Genomic DNA, 21740 nt, shown 5'->3' with positions numbered 1-21740 from the left:
GAAATGAGACACTACAGTGACTGCAGCATGTCAGCACATGAACTGTCACTAACTACTGATGCTGAAAAGACATTTTACTGCAGTAGAAGTAAAGTCAGGGAGTAAAAATGTTCTCAGATAAAAGCACATACTAAGTCAGTTAAATGTCTCTGAGCAAAGTTGCTGTGTTACATTTTTAGAAGGCTAGGGGTAAATGTTATATTGTGATTAACCAATTAATTCTACTCAGGCACTACAACTGATAATTACTAATATACATTCAGTGGGCAGTTTAAAACTGATGTAGAGTAATACAACAGTCCTGCAGTAAATCCTTTTTTCATGAAGGTTGTAATGTTCAATTTGTAATAAAATAGTTAGAGAGTTGTTGATTCAACTGTATGATAATTATGGAGGAGGTAGTGTGTGTAGCTGTATTACATTATACAGAGGTGTTTGTGTTATTTAGCCTACCTTCAGTGATATCTTTGGGGTGGACAAAATAATACAAACACCTGGACACCACGACGAGTGTCCTCATGTAGCAGTATTGGTGTGTGTTTGCATATTGGTTTCAAATATCGGTTATCGGCCTTCTTGATTACTAATAATCACTATCGATATTGGCCCTGAAAAAAAACATATTGTTCCATCCCAAGTACATATATGTGTTTGTGTGTCTCAGTTGCACTGTGAAATCTTGAATTTGTCCTTTACATTTTCCCCCCACTGTCTTCATGTGTGTCATTGATGTCACTTCAAATAACATCATCGAACACGTAAGCACAACCAGTTAGGAAAAGTGTAGTGTAGGTTTACATCAGCTACATGCACCATGTATCAAGAAATCAATTTAATTAATTTAATTAACAAACAAGCAACAAACCTGGTAAAGACTGTGGATTACTGGATTCCAGTTTAATACACTGGATATTATAGTAGCAATAGTATTTCTAAAAGTGTATGGAGAGTTGTGAAACTTTACATCAGTGTATGTGTGTCGATTTGTGAATCTGTGCAAGAATCTGTAAACATGTATTCAGATTTGCTGGTGCACTGATATGTATTAATGCGTAAAATAAAGTTTCAATGTGCACACAGATCTATGTAAGTAAGATTTGTACATATGTAAAAGAATCTGCAAATATATGGACTCAGAAAACTTAACTGAATGTGAATGCCTTTTGCTGCAGGCATCAAACACACCACACACTCTTTCTGTCTCCAGTCATGCACAGTTATATTGATTTGAATGCTTTCATGTCAGGAAATCAATATTTAACATGAATCTCTGTTTTTGATACCAGACATAAAAAATATCTGAATGTATTTATCTTTAACTTGTGTCTCCCCTCCTCTCTCCAGGTGTCCAACCTCTACCTGTACGACAGCGTGCTGATGCTGGCCAATGCCTTCTACAGGAAGTTGGAGGACAGGAAGTGGCACAGTATGGCCAGCCTCAACTGCATCAGGAAGTCCACCAAGCCCTGGAACGGAGGCTGGTCCATGCTTGAGACCATCCAGAAGGTACTGAGGCTTTCTGACAATAAACCCACATGCACGCACGCACACACACATCTCCATTTATCTGTTAAGCAACAGCAACAAACCTGATCCACCTTAATTATTTGATGAAATCCCTATGTTGTGATTAATTTGTGGTTACACAGATATTTCATTTGTGTTCAGCGTGTAACTGAGTTTTGTATTTTTGGAATCACAAGCAAAAATATGTTTGAAAATTAGGCTATTGTTGATTGAAATGAAGCTCAATCTAATAACAGTCCATCAAACACTACACCCTTAAACTCACTATTTTGAAGCGCTGTAATGATTCTTATTTTCAAGGCTGCAGAACTGATTAACAGCTTGAATGTGATCGTTTGTTAATTGACCGAATTGCCTTGATCTCCTCTGAAGTATTTAAACAGACTCAATATAGCTTTAAATGGTATATGTTCTTTTCCATTAAAGATTTGATTGAAACAACCTTTGAAAACTGAGGAGTGCATAAGGAGGAGAGCATGAAAGTATAATTAGATTTATGTACCAAGCTTAACAAAATGTTTCTTAAAAAAGCGTGAAACACCATTGGTGAAACATGAAAGAAGAACGCCATTCAGCCTAAACTCTGATGTACATCATACAACCTGAAGTCTGATTCTCAGTCTAATTGGTGAAAGATGCTTTTCAGATGTACTGATGAGTCCCCCAGAGCTTGAATAGTTTAATAGTAAAAAACAACAGTTCGTTTCTTTGACGCATCTCACAGTAACTCTCACGGTGAGCTTGTTAGCGATCTTTCCTTCTCCCTGGCTCCTGTTTAATATGCACACTGAGGTGAACCTGGTGCAGCAAAGCCCTGATACCTTTAATAATTGCAGGGTTTTGATACAAGTGTCAGTTCCTCTGTGATATTGACAGAAGTACACAACATTCGAGTTAATGAAAATCACTGCTACAGTAACTTCTGTCAGTGCCTTCAGCTTTTAGATCATGAAATTATGACTGAAAATACAACAGAGCATTGTGGCATTTTTCTTTTCTTTTTCTCCTGTTAAATTTATTTTTGCACATTTTAGCCTGTTGACAGTTTTATTTGAAAAGTAGTGCTTGAAATTTACCCTAAATGTTCATTACATTGCTTGGCTGTGTTGATTGAGCTTACAGGAATGACAAATGAGCAGCAACAAAGATGCAGTTGTACTGAAATCAGACTATATGATATCTGCTGATAACTGCCCAACCTGACAGATTTGAGCTTTTTGTCCCGTGTGTTGTCACAGTGATAACGGATGCGGCATCTGGGACGCCTCCCAACCTCTACTACATGCTCTGTGATGTTTAACAATAGAAGCGCAGAGCATCTTCAACTGTAAACACTGAGACTGTGTTAAAACAATGCAAAGGTTTAGTGTGTTAGTGTGGTTGTGTTGCTTCAGGTAGGAGTGAGACAATGAAATACAATCCAGCATAACAGATGCATTAATCTGAAGGTTTATCAGAGGCTAAAACGCTGCATGGCGGATTATAACACTTTGAAAAAGGGTTTTATAATGCTGGAATATTATAACAATAACATTTATTCCATAATTTTTTTTTTTTATCGTAACAATCCTGTGGTAGATGGTACAGCCTTTTCAGAAAATGAAAAATGTTTAAGATTTTAGTTTAAGGTACCAAAGTTTTGAAACAGTATTCTTTGAATGCACCTCTGTGACCATAAAACCTTCCTGTTTTAACTCTGAAAGCTTCTTTTTCAGAGAATCATTTATACAGTCAGAATTTCCTATAGGCTGTTTCCGTTGAGCTTGAACAACATGTCCATCATTGCTGCTGTATCTCTGACTACTGAGGAGATGGAAAATGACTTTGAGAGAGGAAGACAAACTCAGAGTGAAAAATGGCAGGAGCAAACCACTTTCACCTCTTAACTTTTTTGTCTGGTACATCACAAGATGTAACCTTCCTCACTTCTTTCCTCCTACAAGTGTGTGTGTATAAAAGAGTGTGTATTGAGGTGGCAGCCCAAATGAAAGTACTTGAGATATGACTTCACATGAAAAGAGTGCTCCATACTCGCAATGCAAAGCACTTTTGACAGTTGCTCACCTGTGCGGTGTTACTCGGTACTGTCTACCAACACTTACCATGTTAATATAGAATTTGGGTGGAGTATCACTTTAATATCTAACTAAAACAGTTTGCCAAGAGAACATAAAATAAAAATTAAAACACACATTATAGCAAACACATTGCTACATTTACACTAAGGTTCCTACTGCACTGAAGCTTAGTAATGTCCTTCACTTGTAAGTTGCTTTGGATAAAAGCGTCTGCAAAAGGAGTAAATGTAAATATTTTATTCTATTCAGAATGATTTGAATTGAAAGCTAATGATTCAGTTCAGCAGCTAAAGCAGTTTGCTCCAAGTTAGCTAACAGTTAAGTTTAATGACTAAAACATTAGGTTCAGGTTAGTTATAAGTTTAGCCACTTGAACAGTGTTTTATGTTAGCTAACGGCTCAGTGCGGAAGCTAAAACAGTTTAGTTTAGGATAACTCATGGCTTAATTTAACAGTTAAAACTGTTTGGTTCACTTTAGCTAACAGTTAAGTTTATTTGCTAAAACAATGTGGTTTAAGATAGCTAAAGGTTTAAACACTTATTGTTGTTTTAGAGTTTTAGGATAAGGATAAGTCTTGTTTCAGAGTTCAGATTACCAGCTAAAACTGTTTTGTTCTGGTGAAATAATGGTTCTGTTTAGGAGCATAAACATTCAGGCTCAGGTTAGCTAACCAGTTTAGCAGGGTTAGGGTTAGGTTAGGTTAGGTTAGGGGGTATAGGTTAGGCAAAGGTGCTTTTTAGCTTTTAAAACAATTTGGTACAGGTTATCTGATTGTTAGCTATGTTTAGCTAACATTATCACTAACATTATAACAATTGAGCAGGTAGAACAATTTGCTTCATCTTAGCTAATAGTCCAGCTAAGAGCTCAAACAGCATAGTCAGGGTATGCTAACTGTTAGATTTCACAGCTAAGACAAAGTAGTTTAGCTAAGTACTCTTTTTAACATTATATATTATTTGTATGTTGTATGCTAAATCAAAAGTAGAGCAATATATTATATTAATATAATTATAATATATATTATAATTACAGAGTCCATAAAGCAACACTCTGTTGTAAAAATATTCAGAGTGATGCATTAAATTTATATTTCTTTATTACTGAAAGACAGATGGAGGACTAGAGGCATCACTGACTTTGTAGCAAGCTGCTCGCAAACCAAAACAAACATGAAACATTATTCTCCTCCAGGTGACAATGACTGCGACCTTTGCAGCTGACAGAGGAACATTTAGTTTGTTGGCGTGTGTTGATGGGTGTCTTTAGTCTTGCTTTACAATCCAACATGAACTGATGGAAGCCATGAAGCGACATTTCATCTCTGGCCTTTCAGTGGGGTGGCACTGCAGTCAGGAGCTGCGCTCCAGTGATATTTTATATGAGATCTCATACATTTCTAACCATTCTTTACTACTGTATATTCTGCATAAAAGCCATGGGAGCAATCAACAAGGGAGCCAGCAAGCAGAGATCAATGATCATGAATTAATAAAGCTGATCATTAATTTATAAATTGATTAATTAGGTATCTATATCGGTTCTTGTCCTCCCCTGAGCTGATGGTTTCCATGGTGATTTCTGTGTGTTGAGTGCACTTCATGACCCTGTTGGGATTGCCAATTTAACATCAATATCACACAGCTTAGCAGTTCACAAAGCACCATGGGACGCAGCGTGATACTAAAGATACATGGAGGATGGCAGGAGCAGTTTCAAAGGGGTAAAAATGCTACATGAGCCAGACTGCGATGAGGCTGTTTGTCTTCTGTGTTTTCCAGATTTTCTCTCTCTTTCTGTGCATGCTTCTTTCGTTCGCAATTTCCTTACCCATCTCTTCTCTTCTCGCACTTCTCTTCCACTCTTCCTCGTATAATTTTTCCCTCCATCACTCCCTTTGACCTCTTTTAATGACTCCTCAATGTCGTTCTCCCTTCATCCTCCCTCCCTCCATCTCACTGTCACTTCATTATATTTTATCTGCATGAACATTAAACTTAACAATACTGACAAGGCCTCTTTTATTATGGATTAATGATAAAAAAACATGCATTTCAATGAAGTAGAAGTTAATGTCTGCTTATTCCTTTTCACTGGTATGTATTTCCTACAATATGTTGCACTCAGTATATGTCTTGGTGCAGCTTTAAAAAACAAATTTTAGGGGTTCTGTTAAAAAAAAGTTTGTGTTGATAAATATTATCATATATCAAATGAACAGGGTCCAGATTGAGATAACATTTTTCTTTTGTATATCAGTATCAACAACAAAGATCCACTATTGGTTGAGCTTTTAAACTTTCCAAACTCCTTTTATCCTCCATGATTTTCACATCGTTCCACCTATTTCTCTCTCTCTCTCTCTCTCTCTCTCTCTCTGTATCTGGTGATTCCTCCAGGGCAACATCACAGGTCTGACAGGTACGATGGATTTTAAGGACAGCGGCTCCAACTCCCACGTCCAGTTTGAGATCCTTGGCTCCAGCTTCAGTGAGACCTTCGGCAAGGACATCAAGAGGGTGAGTACACAGAGTTTCACTTTAAATGAATGAACTGGACGTGAACGGTGCAGAGGGCCACATCGCCTATGTGTCAAACCCAAAAAGCTGCAGAGTGAACTGACATTTTGTCACCACTCAGACGATACTGAGTATTCAAGTTTTCATAAAAAAATTTCTGGCAGATTATGTATGAATGTTGTCACAATATAAGGAAATAGATTTAGATCAATAGAGTTGAAAGGTTATTAACAGTCATAAGGTGGGTTAACTAAATTATTGGTCGCTGTAAGTCCTGCTTTGTCTGCCCAGTACTTCAGCACTGGAACAAGAGCAGGATTGCAGTCATACACCAACATACACCAGACTTCATAGAGGAACAAAAATCTAAATTAATAGTAAATGTTCCGGATCTGCCCCAAATTTGAATGGGCTCTTCCCTGACTCCTGATCCAGTTTGGTGCAAACCGGTTCAGTGCTTTATACAGAAATCCTGCTGACAAATAAACACACATGAAGATATAACCTCCTTGGCTGCAATAATAACATTTTAGCTAACGCTGGTAGCTAGTAAATGTTCGCAAGCCAGCCCTCATAAACGGACTATAATATTAAACGTTAAGCTACAGGCTCAAAATTGAAGTACATAATATATTTTTTATATGGCAGTTTAATATATCTTAACTGTAACCATGTTTAAGATCCTTTTCTGTCTGACTCTTGAGTGGTGATGTCACCAAACCAATGAAAAAAACTCTTTTGAGTCACTCTGAATTATTTGAAAAGTTGTTTCAGATTTCTGTAACCAGACAAACCATCTAACACAGTTTTATTGACTGTTACAGAAACTTTTGTGCCTGGAGTGACTGCCAGCAGCTCAGTCTGACACACATTTCAAACTCACACTTACACATGAACACACACTGTCGCACATTCCTTCTCTACACATTCTCTCTCTGTCTCACATTCCTTCACACATAAACACACACAGTCTCTCACTGACACACATGCATTTACATTACACCTTCTCTCTTAAACATGAAATCATGCCCTCACTCTAAGGTTCCCACGCTAACATACTCACACACACATATTCATTTCAAACATACTTTGAAAACACACTCACTTTCACTCATTTTTGAACTTGTATTCAGAGCCTAATATTCATGGCTAATCTGTTAGGGGAAACTGCAGTATACAAAACTCAGGAACCCAAACACACACACACACACATACACACACACACACACACACACACACAAGCACACAAGCACACAAACTCCCCTCTGTGTATTTGTTCAGTGCAGTGTTAGCCTGACAGCACTGCCTTGTACTGTACAGAGGAGCTGTGGCTGCAGGCTGTTGTTGTTGTCGATTGCAGTTGAAAGTCATCAGTCATCATGCCAGCTGTGTTCAAGTGGCACAGACCACCCCCAGCCAGGGGGTGCTGAGGGGGATTAAAACTCAGATTTCCTAAAGTCCTGGTAATGGCCTTTGGTTGGTTCATTAAACGTTCAGCAGCCTGCAATATTAAATAGTATTATGAGGGATAGCTAAGATAACTGGAGGGATTGGGTGGTAGTAAAGGAAGTGATGTCTTATTTTCCCTTTCAAAATGTTAAGTTGCAGTCTGCATTTACTGAATAAACATGGAGTGTTTTACTCCCTGTGGTGCTGACTCTACCTTTATATTTTCCTGTATTAGTCAAGTAAATAAACTCAAATCTTCCATCATAGCCTCTCGGAGTTGGTAGAACTAATTAAGGGTTTGCTGCGGTGATTCAGGGTGGTGTTTGCAGTAGTCATAGAGGTACGACTTGTAGTGGTAGCAGTAGTAGCAGTGCTGGAGCAGCTGAGCATGACCGTGATGGAGTCTTTAAAATGCTGTCAACGTTGACATCAGGAGACTGATGGTTTTATGAATAAATGCTTTGTATTTAATAATAAATCAAAATAAAGCAGGTTTGTCAAGGTATGAGGCTGTGGCTATTACCTAGAAGTGTTACCTACTAGTGCAGACCTTCAACATATTTATCTGAGTTTGCTCTCAAGAAAGCGTTACATATATTGTTTTTGTTAATGATGATAATTATGAATACAGCATTTACAAGGTTTACAAAGGTGGGTATTAAAATAAGATGAGGAAGATCGTGTACTTTAAGCCTGAATAATATAAGGGAATTTACATTACAACCACTCATTTCGTCCCACTCGGTGTTATTTCCAGGATCATGTACAGTACTGTAGGATACCCCCAGGCCTGCTGTTAATATTGTTTGTACATGATGCTGTGATGTAGAGTTGTGAAGTGGGAGCAGTGGTTTCGAGTGTCCAGGTTTCAGGACTTCTGGGTTCATTTCCTCATAGACAGTTTTATGTGACTGGCAAAGTTTGTGAGTCATCAGCGCTAAACATGGACAACTGTCTTTTAAAAAATGTGGTGGTTTGATAAAATGTCGAAGGTACAAGACTATGTGGGTTTTACGAAAATGTGCCCATCGCTTTCTGTGCCCTCCACTTTTATAGGTTATAGGTTGATTTTCAGACATAAAAGTCTCTCAGACCTCTGTGACCCTCCATCAGTTGATACATTAAATGTTGATACACTCATCGACCGGATGATTGAATTTCTTCATACGTTGTTTCTTCCATCATCCATCCATCCATTTTCTGACGCTTATCTGGGGTCGGGGTCACGATGGCAGCAGGTCAAGCGAAGTAATACAGACGTACTTCTCCCCAGTAACGTTTTCCAGCTCCTCCTGGGGGATCCTGAGTTGTTCCCAGTCCAGATGGGATATATTATCTCCTCATTGTCTTCTGGTTCTACCTTGGGCCAACCTACCAGTTAGACATGCCCAGAAGACCTCAGTGGAAGTCGGTCAGGAGATATCTGAACCAGATGCCCAAACCATCTCAACTGCCCCCCCCCCCCCCCCGGACATCCAGGCTCCTTACCCCATGTAAGACTGAGCCCAGACACCCTGCAGAGGCGACTCATTTAAAACTGCTTGTATCTGCAGTCTCGTTCTTTTGTTCCCTACCCAGCGCTCATGACCATAGATGCGGGTTCAACGACAACATATCTCCTGGGTCGTACCGTCATCAGTGCCTCATGGGAGCTGTAGCTGTTGAGCAGGCAAATGTCTTCCTCTGTGAATGAACACAGTCATCATTCATGCAGCAGCGATCTCAATCAGTCCTCACCTCATTAATTCTTCCAATCACTGAAAATGCTGTTTAACCATGTTGCGTTAACCTTGATTAGCAGCATCCCAGTTTAGTTCCGCGAACACGCGTCCCTTTCCATGAAACCAGTCAATATTTAACAGGATGAACGAGGTTTTAATTAATGCTCTAAAGAGTTTTTAAGTCGTCTGCCTATGAATATAAAGTACTATATGTAAGTGCTATCTCACACTAGATGAATCAATACAGAGCAGCTGATACAGTTAAACAATATGCATGGGATCTCTGAGTTTCAGTTGTCACCTTGACCTTGGTGGTGATGTGCTGTAAGTGTTTGAGATATTTTTTTCCATTCTCACTGATTGAACAGATCAGATTGTCATGTACTATTTTATATGGTTTTATGTTGTGTGGAATAATAATGTTTTCAAGACTGTGCTATGGAACATGGTCCTGCCTTGTACCGCAGCGTGAAGGAGGGTTCAGAGAGGCTGTAGAATATAAAGAAGGTCACTTTTCATAACCACCTATGAAATCAAGGTCAGACTTTTTTGTTTCTTTATTGTTGTTGAAAGGAAAGGAAAGGTAAGGAAGGAAGAGGAAAGCAAGTAAAGGAAAGGAAAGAAAAGGAAACAAAAGGAAAGGAAAGGGAAAGGAGAAGTAAATGAAAAAGCTGCAGTGAAAAGTAGGAAAGGGCAGAATAGACAAGTGAAAAAGACAGGGAAAGAAAAAGAAAACGAGTAAAAAGAAATAAGGACAGTGATTAGGAATATGATGAAGGGCTACAATCTAAAAAAAAAAGAAAAGTTATTTAAAGAATTCTAAGATTGAAACGGCCGCCTGTGCAATTAAAGAAAGAACGATTTTTCCTCATAAAAGAAACAGTTTACAGATGGGTGCAGGTGATGTTTCTCATTTTCAGTCGAAATGAAAATCGAAATTGAATTGAGTGGCTGATCGCTCCACTCCGCTCAGATCAGATTTTTGATTTGTGTTGAAAACAAGCGCCACCATCTCGCCGTGTCCACTGATCTGTCTCCATGTTTTAGTAAAAGGATGACTATGAGATACAAGATGCAGTCATTTGGTTCCATTCACCGGATACATGTGAATTATTTCATGTGTACTGAGTTTACAAGCAGTCGTAACAATTGAGATGATTTAGCAGCTTGCAGGTACTGTGTGTCAGTGTAAGGGCACACACACACACACACACACATATACACGTACACAAACACATACAGAGCAGTTGCTGCAGTAATGAAGATTTAATCACCTGGCTTCTCATTCTGAGTTATGAGTCCCCCTGTGTTACATAATGGCCATTAGGAGGACATAGGGCCATAGATCTCTCTCTCTCTCTCTCTCTCTCTCTCTCTCTCACACACACACACACACACACACACACACACACACACACACACACACACACAAATGCATATTGCTATTACCCCCCCACATGCACCATGACGTATCTCCAATACAAACACACACACACACACACACACTCACACAGACCTCCCAGTTATTAGTCCTCTCACATACTCACAAATGAGACATATTATTATTAACATGCAGTGCATGTGGGATCCCTTGTGTACTGTTAAGTGCCTTCATACACAGCCTGCACACAGTATTCATCAACATATATCTGGATCGATATATATATTTATATCAGTACATAAATGAGTGCATGTGTCAGCTGTAAACAACACAAACAATATTTGTACTAAAACAGGCTTTTTTCTTCTAACTAGAGTCTTGTATCTTTTTCTAAAGGCGACCTAGGGGGGGGGGTCAACATTATATCTTGAAAATAATCAAAACCAGGATCAGAGTTCAGGGTGGATAAAATGATGAAAGTCCTCTAATTGCAGCGTTGGTGTTCTGATCTTCGGCTCCTGCCGTTGGAAGAGTGAGACACTGAACCTGAATTACTCCCTGTGGAGAGGCCAGAGTCTTACATGGCAGTGATTGGGTGAAGGAGAGGCAAACTGTGCTTTGGATTAAAGAGCCATACAAATGCACTCAAGTGCAGTCCGAATCTGTAATGAACTGAAAGCAAGGAGCCGAATGAGGCCGAATCCAGGGACGTTTACCACGGTGTTTACCCATTATCCAGATGTTTGCTCCTGGAATGACAGCTGTCACTTGCCAATTCACATCCATTTGTTTCTTTACACTGATGTTATATGCAATTGTGGAACCTCCAAATTTTATTTTGCATTCAGTCTGAACGTAACTTAAGATAGTGAAAAATCACGCAGGATTGTGCAATAGATTGAAGTCACACATTGGATTAATCAGTTAAAGCCTGACATTTTCTGACATGAGACACAACGAGTTCATCTTTGTCAGAGTTTTTTAAGTGTGTTTTAATTGGTTGACACAGTCCTGAGTCTGGTTTTACACAGGGATGTTCGTAGGGCGTCTGAGGTTGGTGACAATTTCTTATGTTGTTCCTAAAATGGAAAAGACATCTGCTCTGAAAACCAAATTAATTACTGCAACACCAAACACAGAAATCTGTCTTGAAACAGTTCTGAGCTCAATAACCGTTTGTCTGGAGGGTTTACCGAGCCGGAAACAGCAACAGCGAGTTTATCTCACATCCAGTTATTTCTTTAGGCAGTCTAAATCTGTTTGGTGGAGGGAGAGATGAGGCTGCCGTGAGTTGATCGTACACAGGAAACTTTTATAGAGTTTCTGACATACAGGTAGATGTTGTCTGCCCGGCGGCGAGATATCAGCTGCTCGTTCTCATCACACACAGACACACACACGAACACACACAAACACACATACACTCGATTCGTTTTCCCCCTACAGTGTTAGTGTTATCCAAATCTCCATCTCCATCTTTCTGTGCTGTCCACGCCTCTTCCCTCTCCTCCCAAGGCCATTTCTCAAAGCAAATTTTCCCCACAGATGAAACACCGCTCCCCCTCCCACCTCCAGATCAGACCTGATAGAGATTGAAATGTTATTTCCCTCTTTCCCCGGAAACTTGTGTCGCAGCGCTCTGGTCCTTCAGACCTCCCCCGTGTGTTATCCTATCTATCTGTCCTCACTTTTCTCATCTCATTGACTTTTGATGTGTCTTCCCAGCAATTTGTTGTCGGTAAATCGCCCTCCCACGAAAGACTGGGAAAAAAAAAGATATATAACTCAGATTTTTCTTTTCCGTCCTCTCCGATTGGTGGCAGCGACTGAACGTGTGTCAGAGGACATTATGCTCTCGCCCGCGATCCTCAGAGGGAGTGTTGGCGAATCGCTGTTTTTAATCAGACGGAGGACGGCCGCTGGGACGACTTCAGCAGACAGATAACCTCTCCAACTTCTAATAAGACCCTGATTTAGCTCCAGTGGTTTTCAAACTCAGGTCTGAGGACCCTCAGGGGTCCTGCGGGGAGCCCTCGACAGGACCCCCAGCAAAATGAGAAAAAGATAAGAACTATTTAATTACGATTATAAACAAGTGAGACCATTAGTGATCAACTCAATTTCTCACAAGAGGCTTTGTGTTAGTGTTGATACAATCGAGCATGTTTATCCTGCAACAAGCCCGACGGCTGACAGGGAGTCTCAAACTGCAGATAGGTGCTAGTTACTACGTACTGTGGGTGCAGCGCAAAGCTGCTGTCTGAGAAAGCCATTGACAAAAATCTGAAAAGCCTCCCTGGCTCACGTGCATTCACTTTAAACTTCAGCTCGTCTTCGGATCTGTTTACCTTCTACCTTTTTTCACACTAACACTAAATAATGTGATAAGAGAGGATTCAGCAGCACCGCCAGAAAGTGTTCATTAGTTTAAACATAAATTAGATTATTTTGTATTTGTTTTTGTTTTTTTATATCAGTTTTTCCAAATATTATTAGTGATGTAAGGTGATGATGTAAATTCACCTCTTGTTAACTTTTTGTGTTACCGACGAGAAGCTAATGAGACATACGTGAAATTGTGCTGCTTGCTCCAACACTTGCATAAAAGTATGAACTAAATACCAGAAAGTTGTAAAGCTGAGGTTTTGCGCATGCAGGAACTCCTGTCTTAAAAGTTTTACTCTTCTGCACTGTATGAGTTTGTCCAGCAGGATGAGATAAGACCGAATCAGGAAACGAAGATGGGCGCTTGCGTTCATCAATCCAGCTGTGTTTCCAAAAGTCTCAAACACTCAACAGTAGTGTGGACACCAGGAGTAAATGCAGCCACAGTGATGCTGCATCCATCACTTTGTGTTGCATCTTCTCTTCACCCACAGACCAACCACTGGCCTTCAACTAAACCATGACAAGATTAAACCATTAAAGATATTTAGGGAATTTCACCATTTTGTACATGCACATTTAAAACTTCTTTAATAGAAACGTACTTAATAACACACATCTCATAATATGGATCAATGAAACAAAATTATATTTAATGTATTTTACTGCTTCATACTCTTAGAATCACATATTTGAAATGTACAAATACTAAACACAGAATGTGAACATAGTGTGCAATTTATTTGACATGTTTATGAGACAGTCAATATGCATTATACAATGTCTTTTTGTACGCGGTACTTTAGAGTATGTCATATATGCTTCTTCCATTTCAATGAAACTGACATAGCCTCAGGATGAGAGCATTATTCATGATTGATGACATGTTTACATCCTTTCACTCCGCTCTGACCAGCCCGCCATTTTCCCCTGTCTCCCGTCTATCTGTCACCTCCTTTCTCTCTCTGTCAGTCTCTCCTCTCCCACAGAAGAGCTAAAGAGGTTTGCAATTATTTTGTTGAGGATAGGAATTACCCAGCCATTTGTCCATAATGGGGACTGCATTGTTACTGGCCCTTCTGAAATGAATCCATTAGAAATGTTGGAGAACGAAAATGAGCCTCAGACGGTACTAATTTCAAATCCCTGAGGTAATTTGGAGTCGTTAACAACAATTTGTGTCTTTGAAAACTAGAAGCTTGCTAATTTCTGTGAATAATACATGGAACAAGATAGATATTTTTCTCCCTTTTCATTTTTCCCCAAAGCCACAAAGATGTATCCTTTTTTTTTTCTATCAGGCGCGGGTAGTGATGAATGACCACTGAGCTCTTGTACATCCCATAAAGAGATGCCAAATTAGGCTTAGTAATAATGGCAGGACTGAAAATGAAAAAGATGTAATGAAACACAATGATAAAAAAACATATGTAATGTTTGGATTTCACAAGGGACTGCATATAAAACCATCCCTTCAGTCACAGCTATTATTTGTGAATCTTAAAGAAACACCACCATGTCAGATTATATGGTTCTGTCATAATGTCGATTCAATAGAATCCTTAAACTTAAGGCAGCCTTTGACTGAATATTAACACAAACTAATGTACAGTATATCCTCAATGTAAACAAAGATCATACTAAATATCACTGCAGAGCACTTGTCGAGTTATGTCTGATAGATAAAAGAATACATGATAATAACAATAATAACTTTGATTTTTTATAGTGCCTTTCAAGGTACCCAAAGCCGCTTTACAGAGTAAGAAGACACAAAGTAAATACATATATGATAACACCCAAAGGTGAAAATCCAAAATACTGAAATTAGATCAAATTTGCTGTAAATCTAATAAATATCTTTTATAGCACAGCAAAGCTTTCGGAAGCTTATAAATGTTACCTGTTTGTAGTCATTGGAGGCTGCATTGGTCATTAACCCGGCAATACAAGACGTACTGATCATTAAGTGATGCTGAAAAGAAAGTGAATAAAAAATCAAGTTTATCCCGGAGACTCAGGTTGGTTATTAAGCCTCAGTTGTTTTAATTTAAAACCGGTTTTTAATGTGGTCTCTGATCAGTGTATTTTTCAAAGTAAAGTATCAGTACTGACTCAGCACTAGTACTTGACATTTTCAAGCCATACCCAAGCTTACTGACGGTAGCGCTCGACAAAAAGGTCATGGAGTAAAGGTTCGTGTTCAATGACAGACCAGATGGATCACCAGTATCGCCACAGACCCCTGATGGATTTTAGTTGACCGGACCCGACCCTGCCGATGCAACACGGCGTGTGGACTGAGGACATTCCAGCCCAGGAGTGCAAAGTCCTTCACCCAGGAAGCTTAGGATTCCCCCTTGGAGGAAATGCAAGATGCGAAGGCCATCCAATGAGGAGGAGACCTTCAAGGGAATCCTCCTGCACTAAGTACCTCTTCCTAGACTGTGCTGCTCATTTACCTCTTGAATGATCTCTTCCACATTCTTTTCAACCTTCCCGTACAAAACTTGTATACTTTTACATCGTTCTTGTGCGAGCACCGGTGTTGGCTTGCATTCTTAAAAAAAAACAGCCTGAAAAAAGATTGAGGGATGATGGCCTCACAGCTTTCACGCTCTCCTGTCAGACAGACATTAGGCTTTGGGCTCCTTACCTCTTTGTGCACCAGGAAAGAGGAAATCTTGATTAATTTCTTGTCCTCCAGTAGTAATATGATTAAATTCAGTGGGTTGTCTCATCTGATCTGAGGCCTGGGGAACATAAATGGGATCAGTAAACTGTAATGGCATGTGCCTCTTTAGATTTTGATGTTTCTTATTTGCGTGTGTAAATTATGACCTGATGATTGTAAAGATCGGGAGGTTCTAAAAATAAATTTGATTCATCGTCTGGGACGATGAAAATCCACAAAAAGTTTAATGGATTTCTAGTCAAAAGGCGTTGAGATATTTTCTTTTCTTTTACAAAACTTGAACATTGATGCTCATTGAAAACAACAAGAAATCTTTAAAACCTCGTCGATTTTCTTTATTCTCATGCATTTTGAAAAATCTGAGCTGTTTCGCTCCAAACCACTAGTGTTCACTTGTCATCTTAGATGATCGTCTAAATAAAACATTTTGTGGTGAAGTCGTGCGTTAGACTTAATGTCCCGAACTAGAATTATAATAATGAAAAAATATATGTTTTTAAAGTTTTGTGATCCAGTGAAGGCTGAATATGTCCCTGCAGCAGTGCTAATTATCTAACACCCACGGATTGTCTTTAGATGAACAAAAAAGGTAGAAATCAAAAGCAGGGAAATACGCACGCGTGCGCACACACACACACACACACACACACACACACACACACACACACTTACACATATATACAGTAATTGACATTCATATTGGTGTGTTTTTCTTTGAAAAGGCCCCAGAGAGCGTAGCTTTGTGTAGATTAGAAACATCAAAGCGCTTTCATAACAGTAAAATGCATCAGAGAATATCCTGTGAAAGGAGTGTAAAACAGCAGCGTGGAATCCTGATCAGTGTGTGTGTGTGTGTGTGTGTGTGGGGTGAGTGAGCGTGCGTGCGTGCGTGCGTGCATGTATGTGTGTGTGAGGTCGAGTGTTTGTGGGTGGCTGCACAAGTGTATGTGAAGCCTTGACATTACTGATGTATGTGTGTGTGTGTGTCCTTGGAGCTAATATGTGTTTACCTCAGCAGAATCATTTCATAGGGACTTTTGCTTTTACACTACATGTGCCTGCAGTGTTGATCGGTGTGTGTGTGTGTGTGTGTGTGTGTGTGTGTGTGTGTGTGTGTGTGTGGTGCTGTTGTGTGTGTGTGTTGTGTTTCTTCTCTGGCCTGTGTGGACACATTTCAGTCCTCACAACTTCAACAGGCTGTTTGTGGGTTAACACTCGGGGGGGTGGGGTTTGGTATTTAGCTGCGATGGCTGAGGTTAGGGTAAGGGGTAATGCATTATGTGGGCTGGAAAGAGGAACATGTTCTATCCACAGGAACCTAAACTTCATCAACAAAAAGAACATTACAGTCACTGCCCACACTGTGGGATTGACAGGTGGTCTGTGGGACATATATACTGCAGTAACAGCCAAGTGATGAGGGCTCCCCCTCCAAAGTCATTTTAAATCACCAATCAAAGGAAAGGATGAAGAGGAGGTGAAGGTGTGGAAATAAAAAAAGAAGTCTGGCAGGGAGTCAAGGCAGAGAACAGCACAGGCCGGGGGGGGGGGCATGGTAAATGCTGGCATTTTGCTCTCCTGTCCATGGGAGAGTGAGTTACAGAAATACAGCCAGCCTAGCCTTTTGGGTGACAGGAGGAAAAAAAAAGAGGCCTGACATTTGAGGAGAAGGAAAGAAGCGGGGAGGACAGGAATAATGCATGAGCAGCAACGCTGTGAGCGAGGTAGAAATTTATCCGCCATGTTTGACCTCCGCTGGGAGGAGAGCGGGACGGAAAGACAGAAGCTGGATGTGAAAGCAGTTTGGAGAGGATTTCCAGATCAGATCAGAGCTGACGGTCTTTATTAGACGATTCTTGAAGATTTACTTTATCCGGTCGTCTCTTTGAAACCTTTTCTCCAGACACTGAAAACATAAAAGAGCGTGAGCAGTTCTCCTGATGGCCCTGTTCCTTAGAAATTATGTTTTTTCATAATAATTTACAACAGCAATACTTTCTGAGAGAAACATCATTTAAGTTGTCAACATAATGGTTTTTGAAAATGAATCCAAGTGGCAAAAAGTACATATCAGATGCATCTGCAAAATGGTATATTTCAGCCAAGCTAGCAGTATAGCCCTAAGGATGGCAATGATTGGTCCACCAATTGGCAATGAAACATTGTACAAATATGCATGGTGCCCAGGGGATGAACCACAACAATTTTGGTGCAATCATTCAAAATTCAAAATTTGAATATGTCCAATACTAATAATGCTAATATGTTAAACTAAGATGATTATCATTGTAAACATACCTGCTAAACATCAGCATGTTAGCAGGCTGTTAGCAGTTAGCTCAAAGCACCAATGTATAGCCTCTAAGAGGTACATGCATGATTAGTCTTGGATCAGTCTTGTTTGCTTACTGTATCAGCTCGTAGCAATGCTAATAGCACGTCATGAACTGGTAAAAGTGTTTGACAAACTTTAAGCTACATCACATTTATTGCCTTACCGTGTGTTCAGTTTCTCTGCTTCCTGCACATCTGGCTGCACATGGGTGTTCCTCTGAATACATTTTACTTCAGAGAAACCCGTTCAGAACATTTTCTCCTCCTAAAGAGAGCCTAATTCTGTGGCATCCCTCAAAGAGTCAATCTAAACCACTGTTAAATAGAGCAGGACATCCTGCATACTGAACATCAGCACAAAGAAGAAAGCAGCGCAGTAATGAAATTCCAAGTGGCAATGCGTTTGTGTCCAGCAAATGAATTCACAGCCCAGTCCTTGCATGGCAGGAGACATATTTAGAAAGGCTGCAGTCACTCTAAGTGAATGAAAAGCCACCAAATCACTTCACGGCTATATCTGAATTGAGCATTTATCTATTGCTCGCTGCAGGACCTTGGCTTTTTTTAGAGTCTAAGAGAGAATTCAGTGGAAAATTCATGTCCTGTTCTCTTTAAAGCACGTGGAAGGTAAAGTGACTGTTTTTTCTGAGATGCACCAGGGGTTTATTTTACAAAATGTCAAAGTAACTCTACTATAGAATCAGTAAAGGACCAGCTGATCTTTATGATCTTTACTTGATGTTTTTCTTTCTAAAACCGTGACCACAGCAGTTCCCTAACCATAACCACATGGTTATTACTGTAACCATGAGGTTAAAGCTCCTCTAGCCCCAATGTACTATGTATTTTATCCAATCCATGATCTTTCCCTAAACCTAAACGAACCTTAACCACAAACAAAATCCAATGAGAGGCGGATTTGTTTTTGCAGCAGTGGTTTGTAGTGGTTTTGAAAGGCACACACAAAATTATGGCTTCCAGCCAATAGGACTGTCGGATTAGAAAACGTTTCTGTGTTGTTCTTGCAATTTTAGTTTTAGTTTAATTTGGAGGACAAACAGCAGCTTTACAAGCAAAAATTACTTCCTAATTTTTTCAAATTTTCCTGGTTTCAAGTATGTTTTTCCTGACCAGATAATCAGTCTGAAAAGCAATTTTGTGTATGATTCACTTTGAGGTTTGGAACCACACTGTTTTTTCATAATTTCAGTTTCTCCCTTTAACCACCCCTTCAGAGTTAAAAAAAAAAAAAATTAGTTGTTGAGCTGCTTTTCAGCCTTAGAATCTATCATGAACTGAAGATATACTTTATATTTCTGAGATTGACAAGGCTACAAGGCTGCTTGTCACGAGCATGAATGCTAAAATCAAAGGATGTAGTTCTTAATGGCGTTCACTGTGACATGATCAAATATTCAGAATTTCTCCTCAGTAATATATAAATCATCACATTCTGGCTGCTGAACTGCTTATAGACAAATATCTGCTCAACATCACTATTAAATCTCCTTTATAAAATGTAGAAGCGTAAATGAAAATAGGAGGATTTTCAGCAGACAGCATCAATATTTAAATCTTATCTGTTCTAACCTCCTTCATTCAGTCTGTAGAAATAATCACCACAGCCAGGTTTGTTGAGCCTCATGTATTTTTTATTTAACACATGGGTTTATTGTTATAAGGTGGCTGAAATCCAATGAGGAACGCAAACACTGGTAAATCAGATCGAAAAAAAACAAAAAAAAAAAACAGACATGTTGTTGCTCTATGCAGATTGTGGAAGATGCGGATGCTGTAATGAAACAGCACACGTCCCTCTGCAGATTCTCGGAGCATATCTCATATTTTTGTTGTCTCCTCTTCCTCTCATTACCGGCCCCTCTCACAGCACAGAGCAGCATGATTGCCGTAAGTCAGCGAAATGAGCTGCAGTTAGAAAGACTGGCAACTCACCTGGGACTGTCTGGCATTTTGGAAAATCTATTTCTACCATTAATGCTCTAATAATTGTCAGGAATAATAGGTGTTGTGTTTTCGCGTTGATGTGAAGCTCGGCCTCCCTGGTGCACAACAGATTGCCGTTATTACTCCTTCACGGGGGAAGTTTGTTCAACAAACTCTCTTCCAAGCTGCTTCCCTCTTGGCCAACATCAGGGCTTCAACCAGAGCAACACAACGTTTCGTCGCTCACTTAAAGGGTTTCATCATCAACAAATCATCACTGAAATCATCAGTACAAAAACACAGTCAGCAGCTTCTACTCTTTTTACCACCAGCTCAGATTAAGAAGGGAATCTGCTGGATCCAGAGACAGAGGGCACTGTTCTTCCAGAGCAGACAGAGATATAAAGCTTACTGAGTTTATGGTGATGGCAGAAAACTGAAAACCACTTCTAACATGATTATCCTCTTCATGGCAGACAGGAGGCAGCAGGGTGAAATAAGAGTGATTTTGGAGCAGTTTGTCAATCATTTTCTGTGCCGTTATTTCCTGCCATACTGAAGAATAAATGCAGAACAAATAGGAGCTGGGAGTCACATATTCGTCTCTCCGACTTCCTTGTGAAGTAACCTGCCTTGTAAGTTCCTTGTTAAGTTAATGTTCCCCAGAGCAAATGAAGATCTTGAAGTACGGAAGTGTATTGGTAACAGTAATCGGATACAGTATAGCACTATAGCTCTGTATTTTTAATCATCACAAGTTCAACTCTGCAGTAAAACATCCATCACTCGAAGTTTGAAATTATTGTTTCGTTAGTTTTCATTGGTGAAAACAGCCAGATTCTTTGTAATGAGTGAAAAGCTGTAGCACATGACCACATACAGCCGCCATCCTGAGTTGTCCAATGGCGTGAACGCCCTCGATTCGTAAACATGGGAATCTTTCTTAACATTACCTTCTCTCCGAAATGACGTGAACGCAGCATGAGCTCAGCACCAGGCTTATTTTGGTCATGTGGCATGATTCAGAGGTCTGGAACCAGGAGAAGGTGCAACATGGCCGAAAGTGTCTGGACCGTCCAAGAGTAAAAACAACGATTGTAATGGAGGGAACTTAAAAACTCTGAACACCTCTTTGGAGATCTTCAGAATGTGTTTTCCACTTTAGCTGGTAGCTCATTTAACTTTCATTAGCATTCATTTCATGAAGTATTAAATGCTTAAATACAAACATGTGTTAGGGATGTGTTTTAGTTTATCAAAACCAAATCCACTCTTAAAATACCTTCACGAAAACCAGAACAGAGTGTACATCATTTGAAGGAGGCCGTAGTAAGTGTAACCAGGGAACATGACACTCATTTAAAAGTAATTTACAGTTTTTATTGTACCATTAAAAGTTTTTTCAAGCCCAAAATACTGCATTCATTTGATATTAAGGGAGTCACCGAACACGAGTCAGACTTTAACATCATAATTTTATTTATTTCCACTACAGTCGTCTAATCTGTGCTGTATCTGTGGTGCTGTAAACAGACTCCATTAACAGTGTGATTAGGGACAGTGAAGACATCTTAAAAACTGTAAAAGTCCCATTTCCCCTCCAGGTTGCTGATGACCTGCTGACACTGCTGTGTTTTACTGTCACTCTGAAGCCTCATTACTGATCCAGCAGGGACAAAATAACTGCTTGTCACCGCTGCGTGGA

At 39.7% G+C, this 21740-nt stretch overlaps 1 protein-coding gene across 1 annotated transcript in view; it reads left to right on the top strand.

Annotated features, from left to right (window-relative positions):
• The window catches only part of LOC111220139 (glutamate receptor ionotropic, delta-1-like), a 542882-nt gene that overhangs the window by 471319 nt on the left and 49823 nt on the right, over positions 1-21740 (top strand). Inside the window, exons 7-8 of the mRNA XM_022743126.1 lie at positions 1345-1506; positions 6007-6126. Coding sequence (XP_022598847.1) covers positions 1345-1506; positions 6007-6126 — 282 coding nt within the window. The remainder of the gene's footprint in view (positions 1-1344; positions 1507-6006; positions 6127-21740) is intronic.

Source organism: Seriola dumerili, unplaced genomic scaffold (assembly GCF_002260705.1).
Source record: "Seriola dumerili isolate Sdu_G_001 unplaced genomic scaffold, Sdu_1.0 BDQW01000068.1, whole genome shotgun sequence".
Classification (NCBI taxonomy): domain Eukaryota; kingdom Metazoa; phylum Chordata; class Actinopteri; order Carangiformes; family Carangidae; genus Seriola; species Seriola dumerili.
Note: the sequence above shows the minus strand (reverse complement) of the source record. Positions and strands in the feature narration are given on the sequence as shown.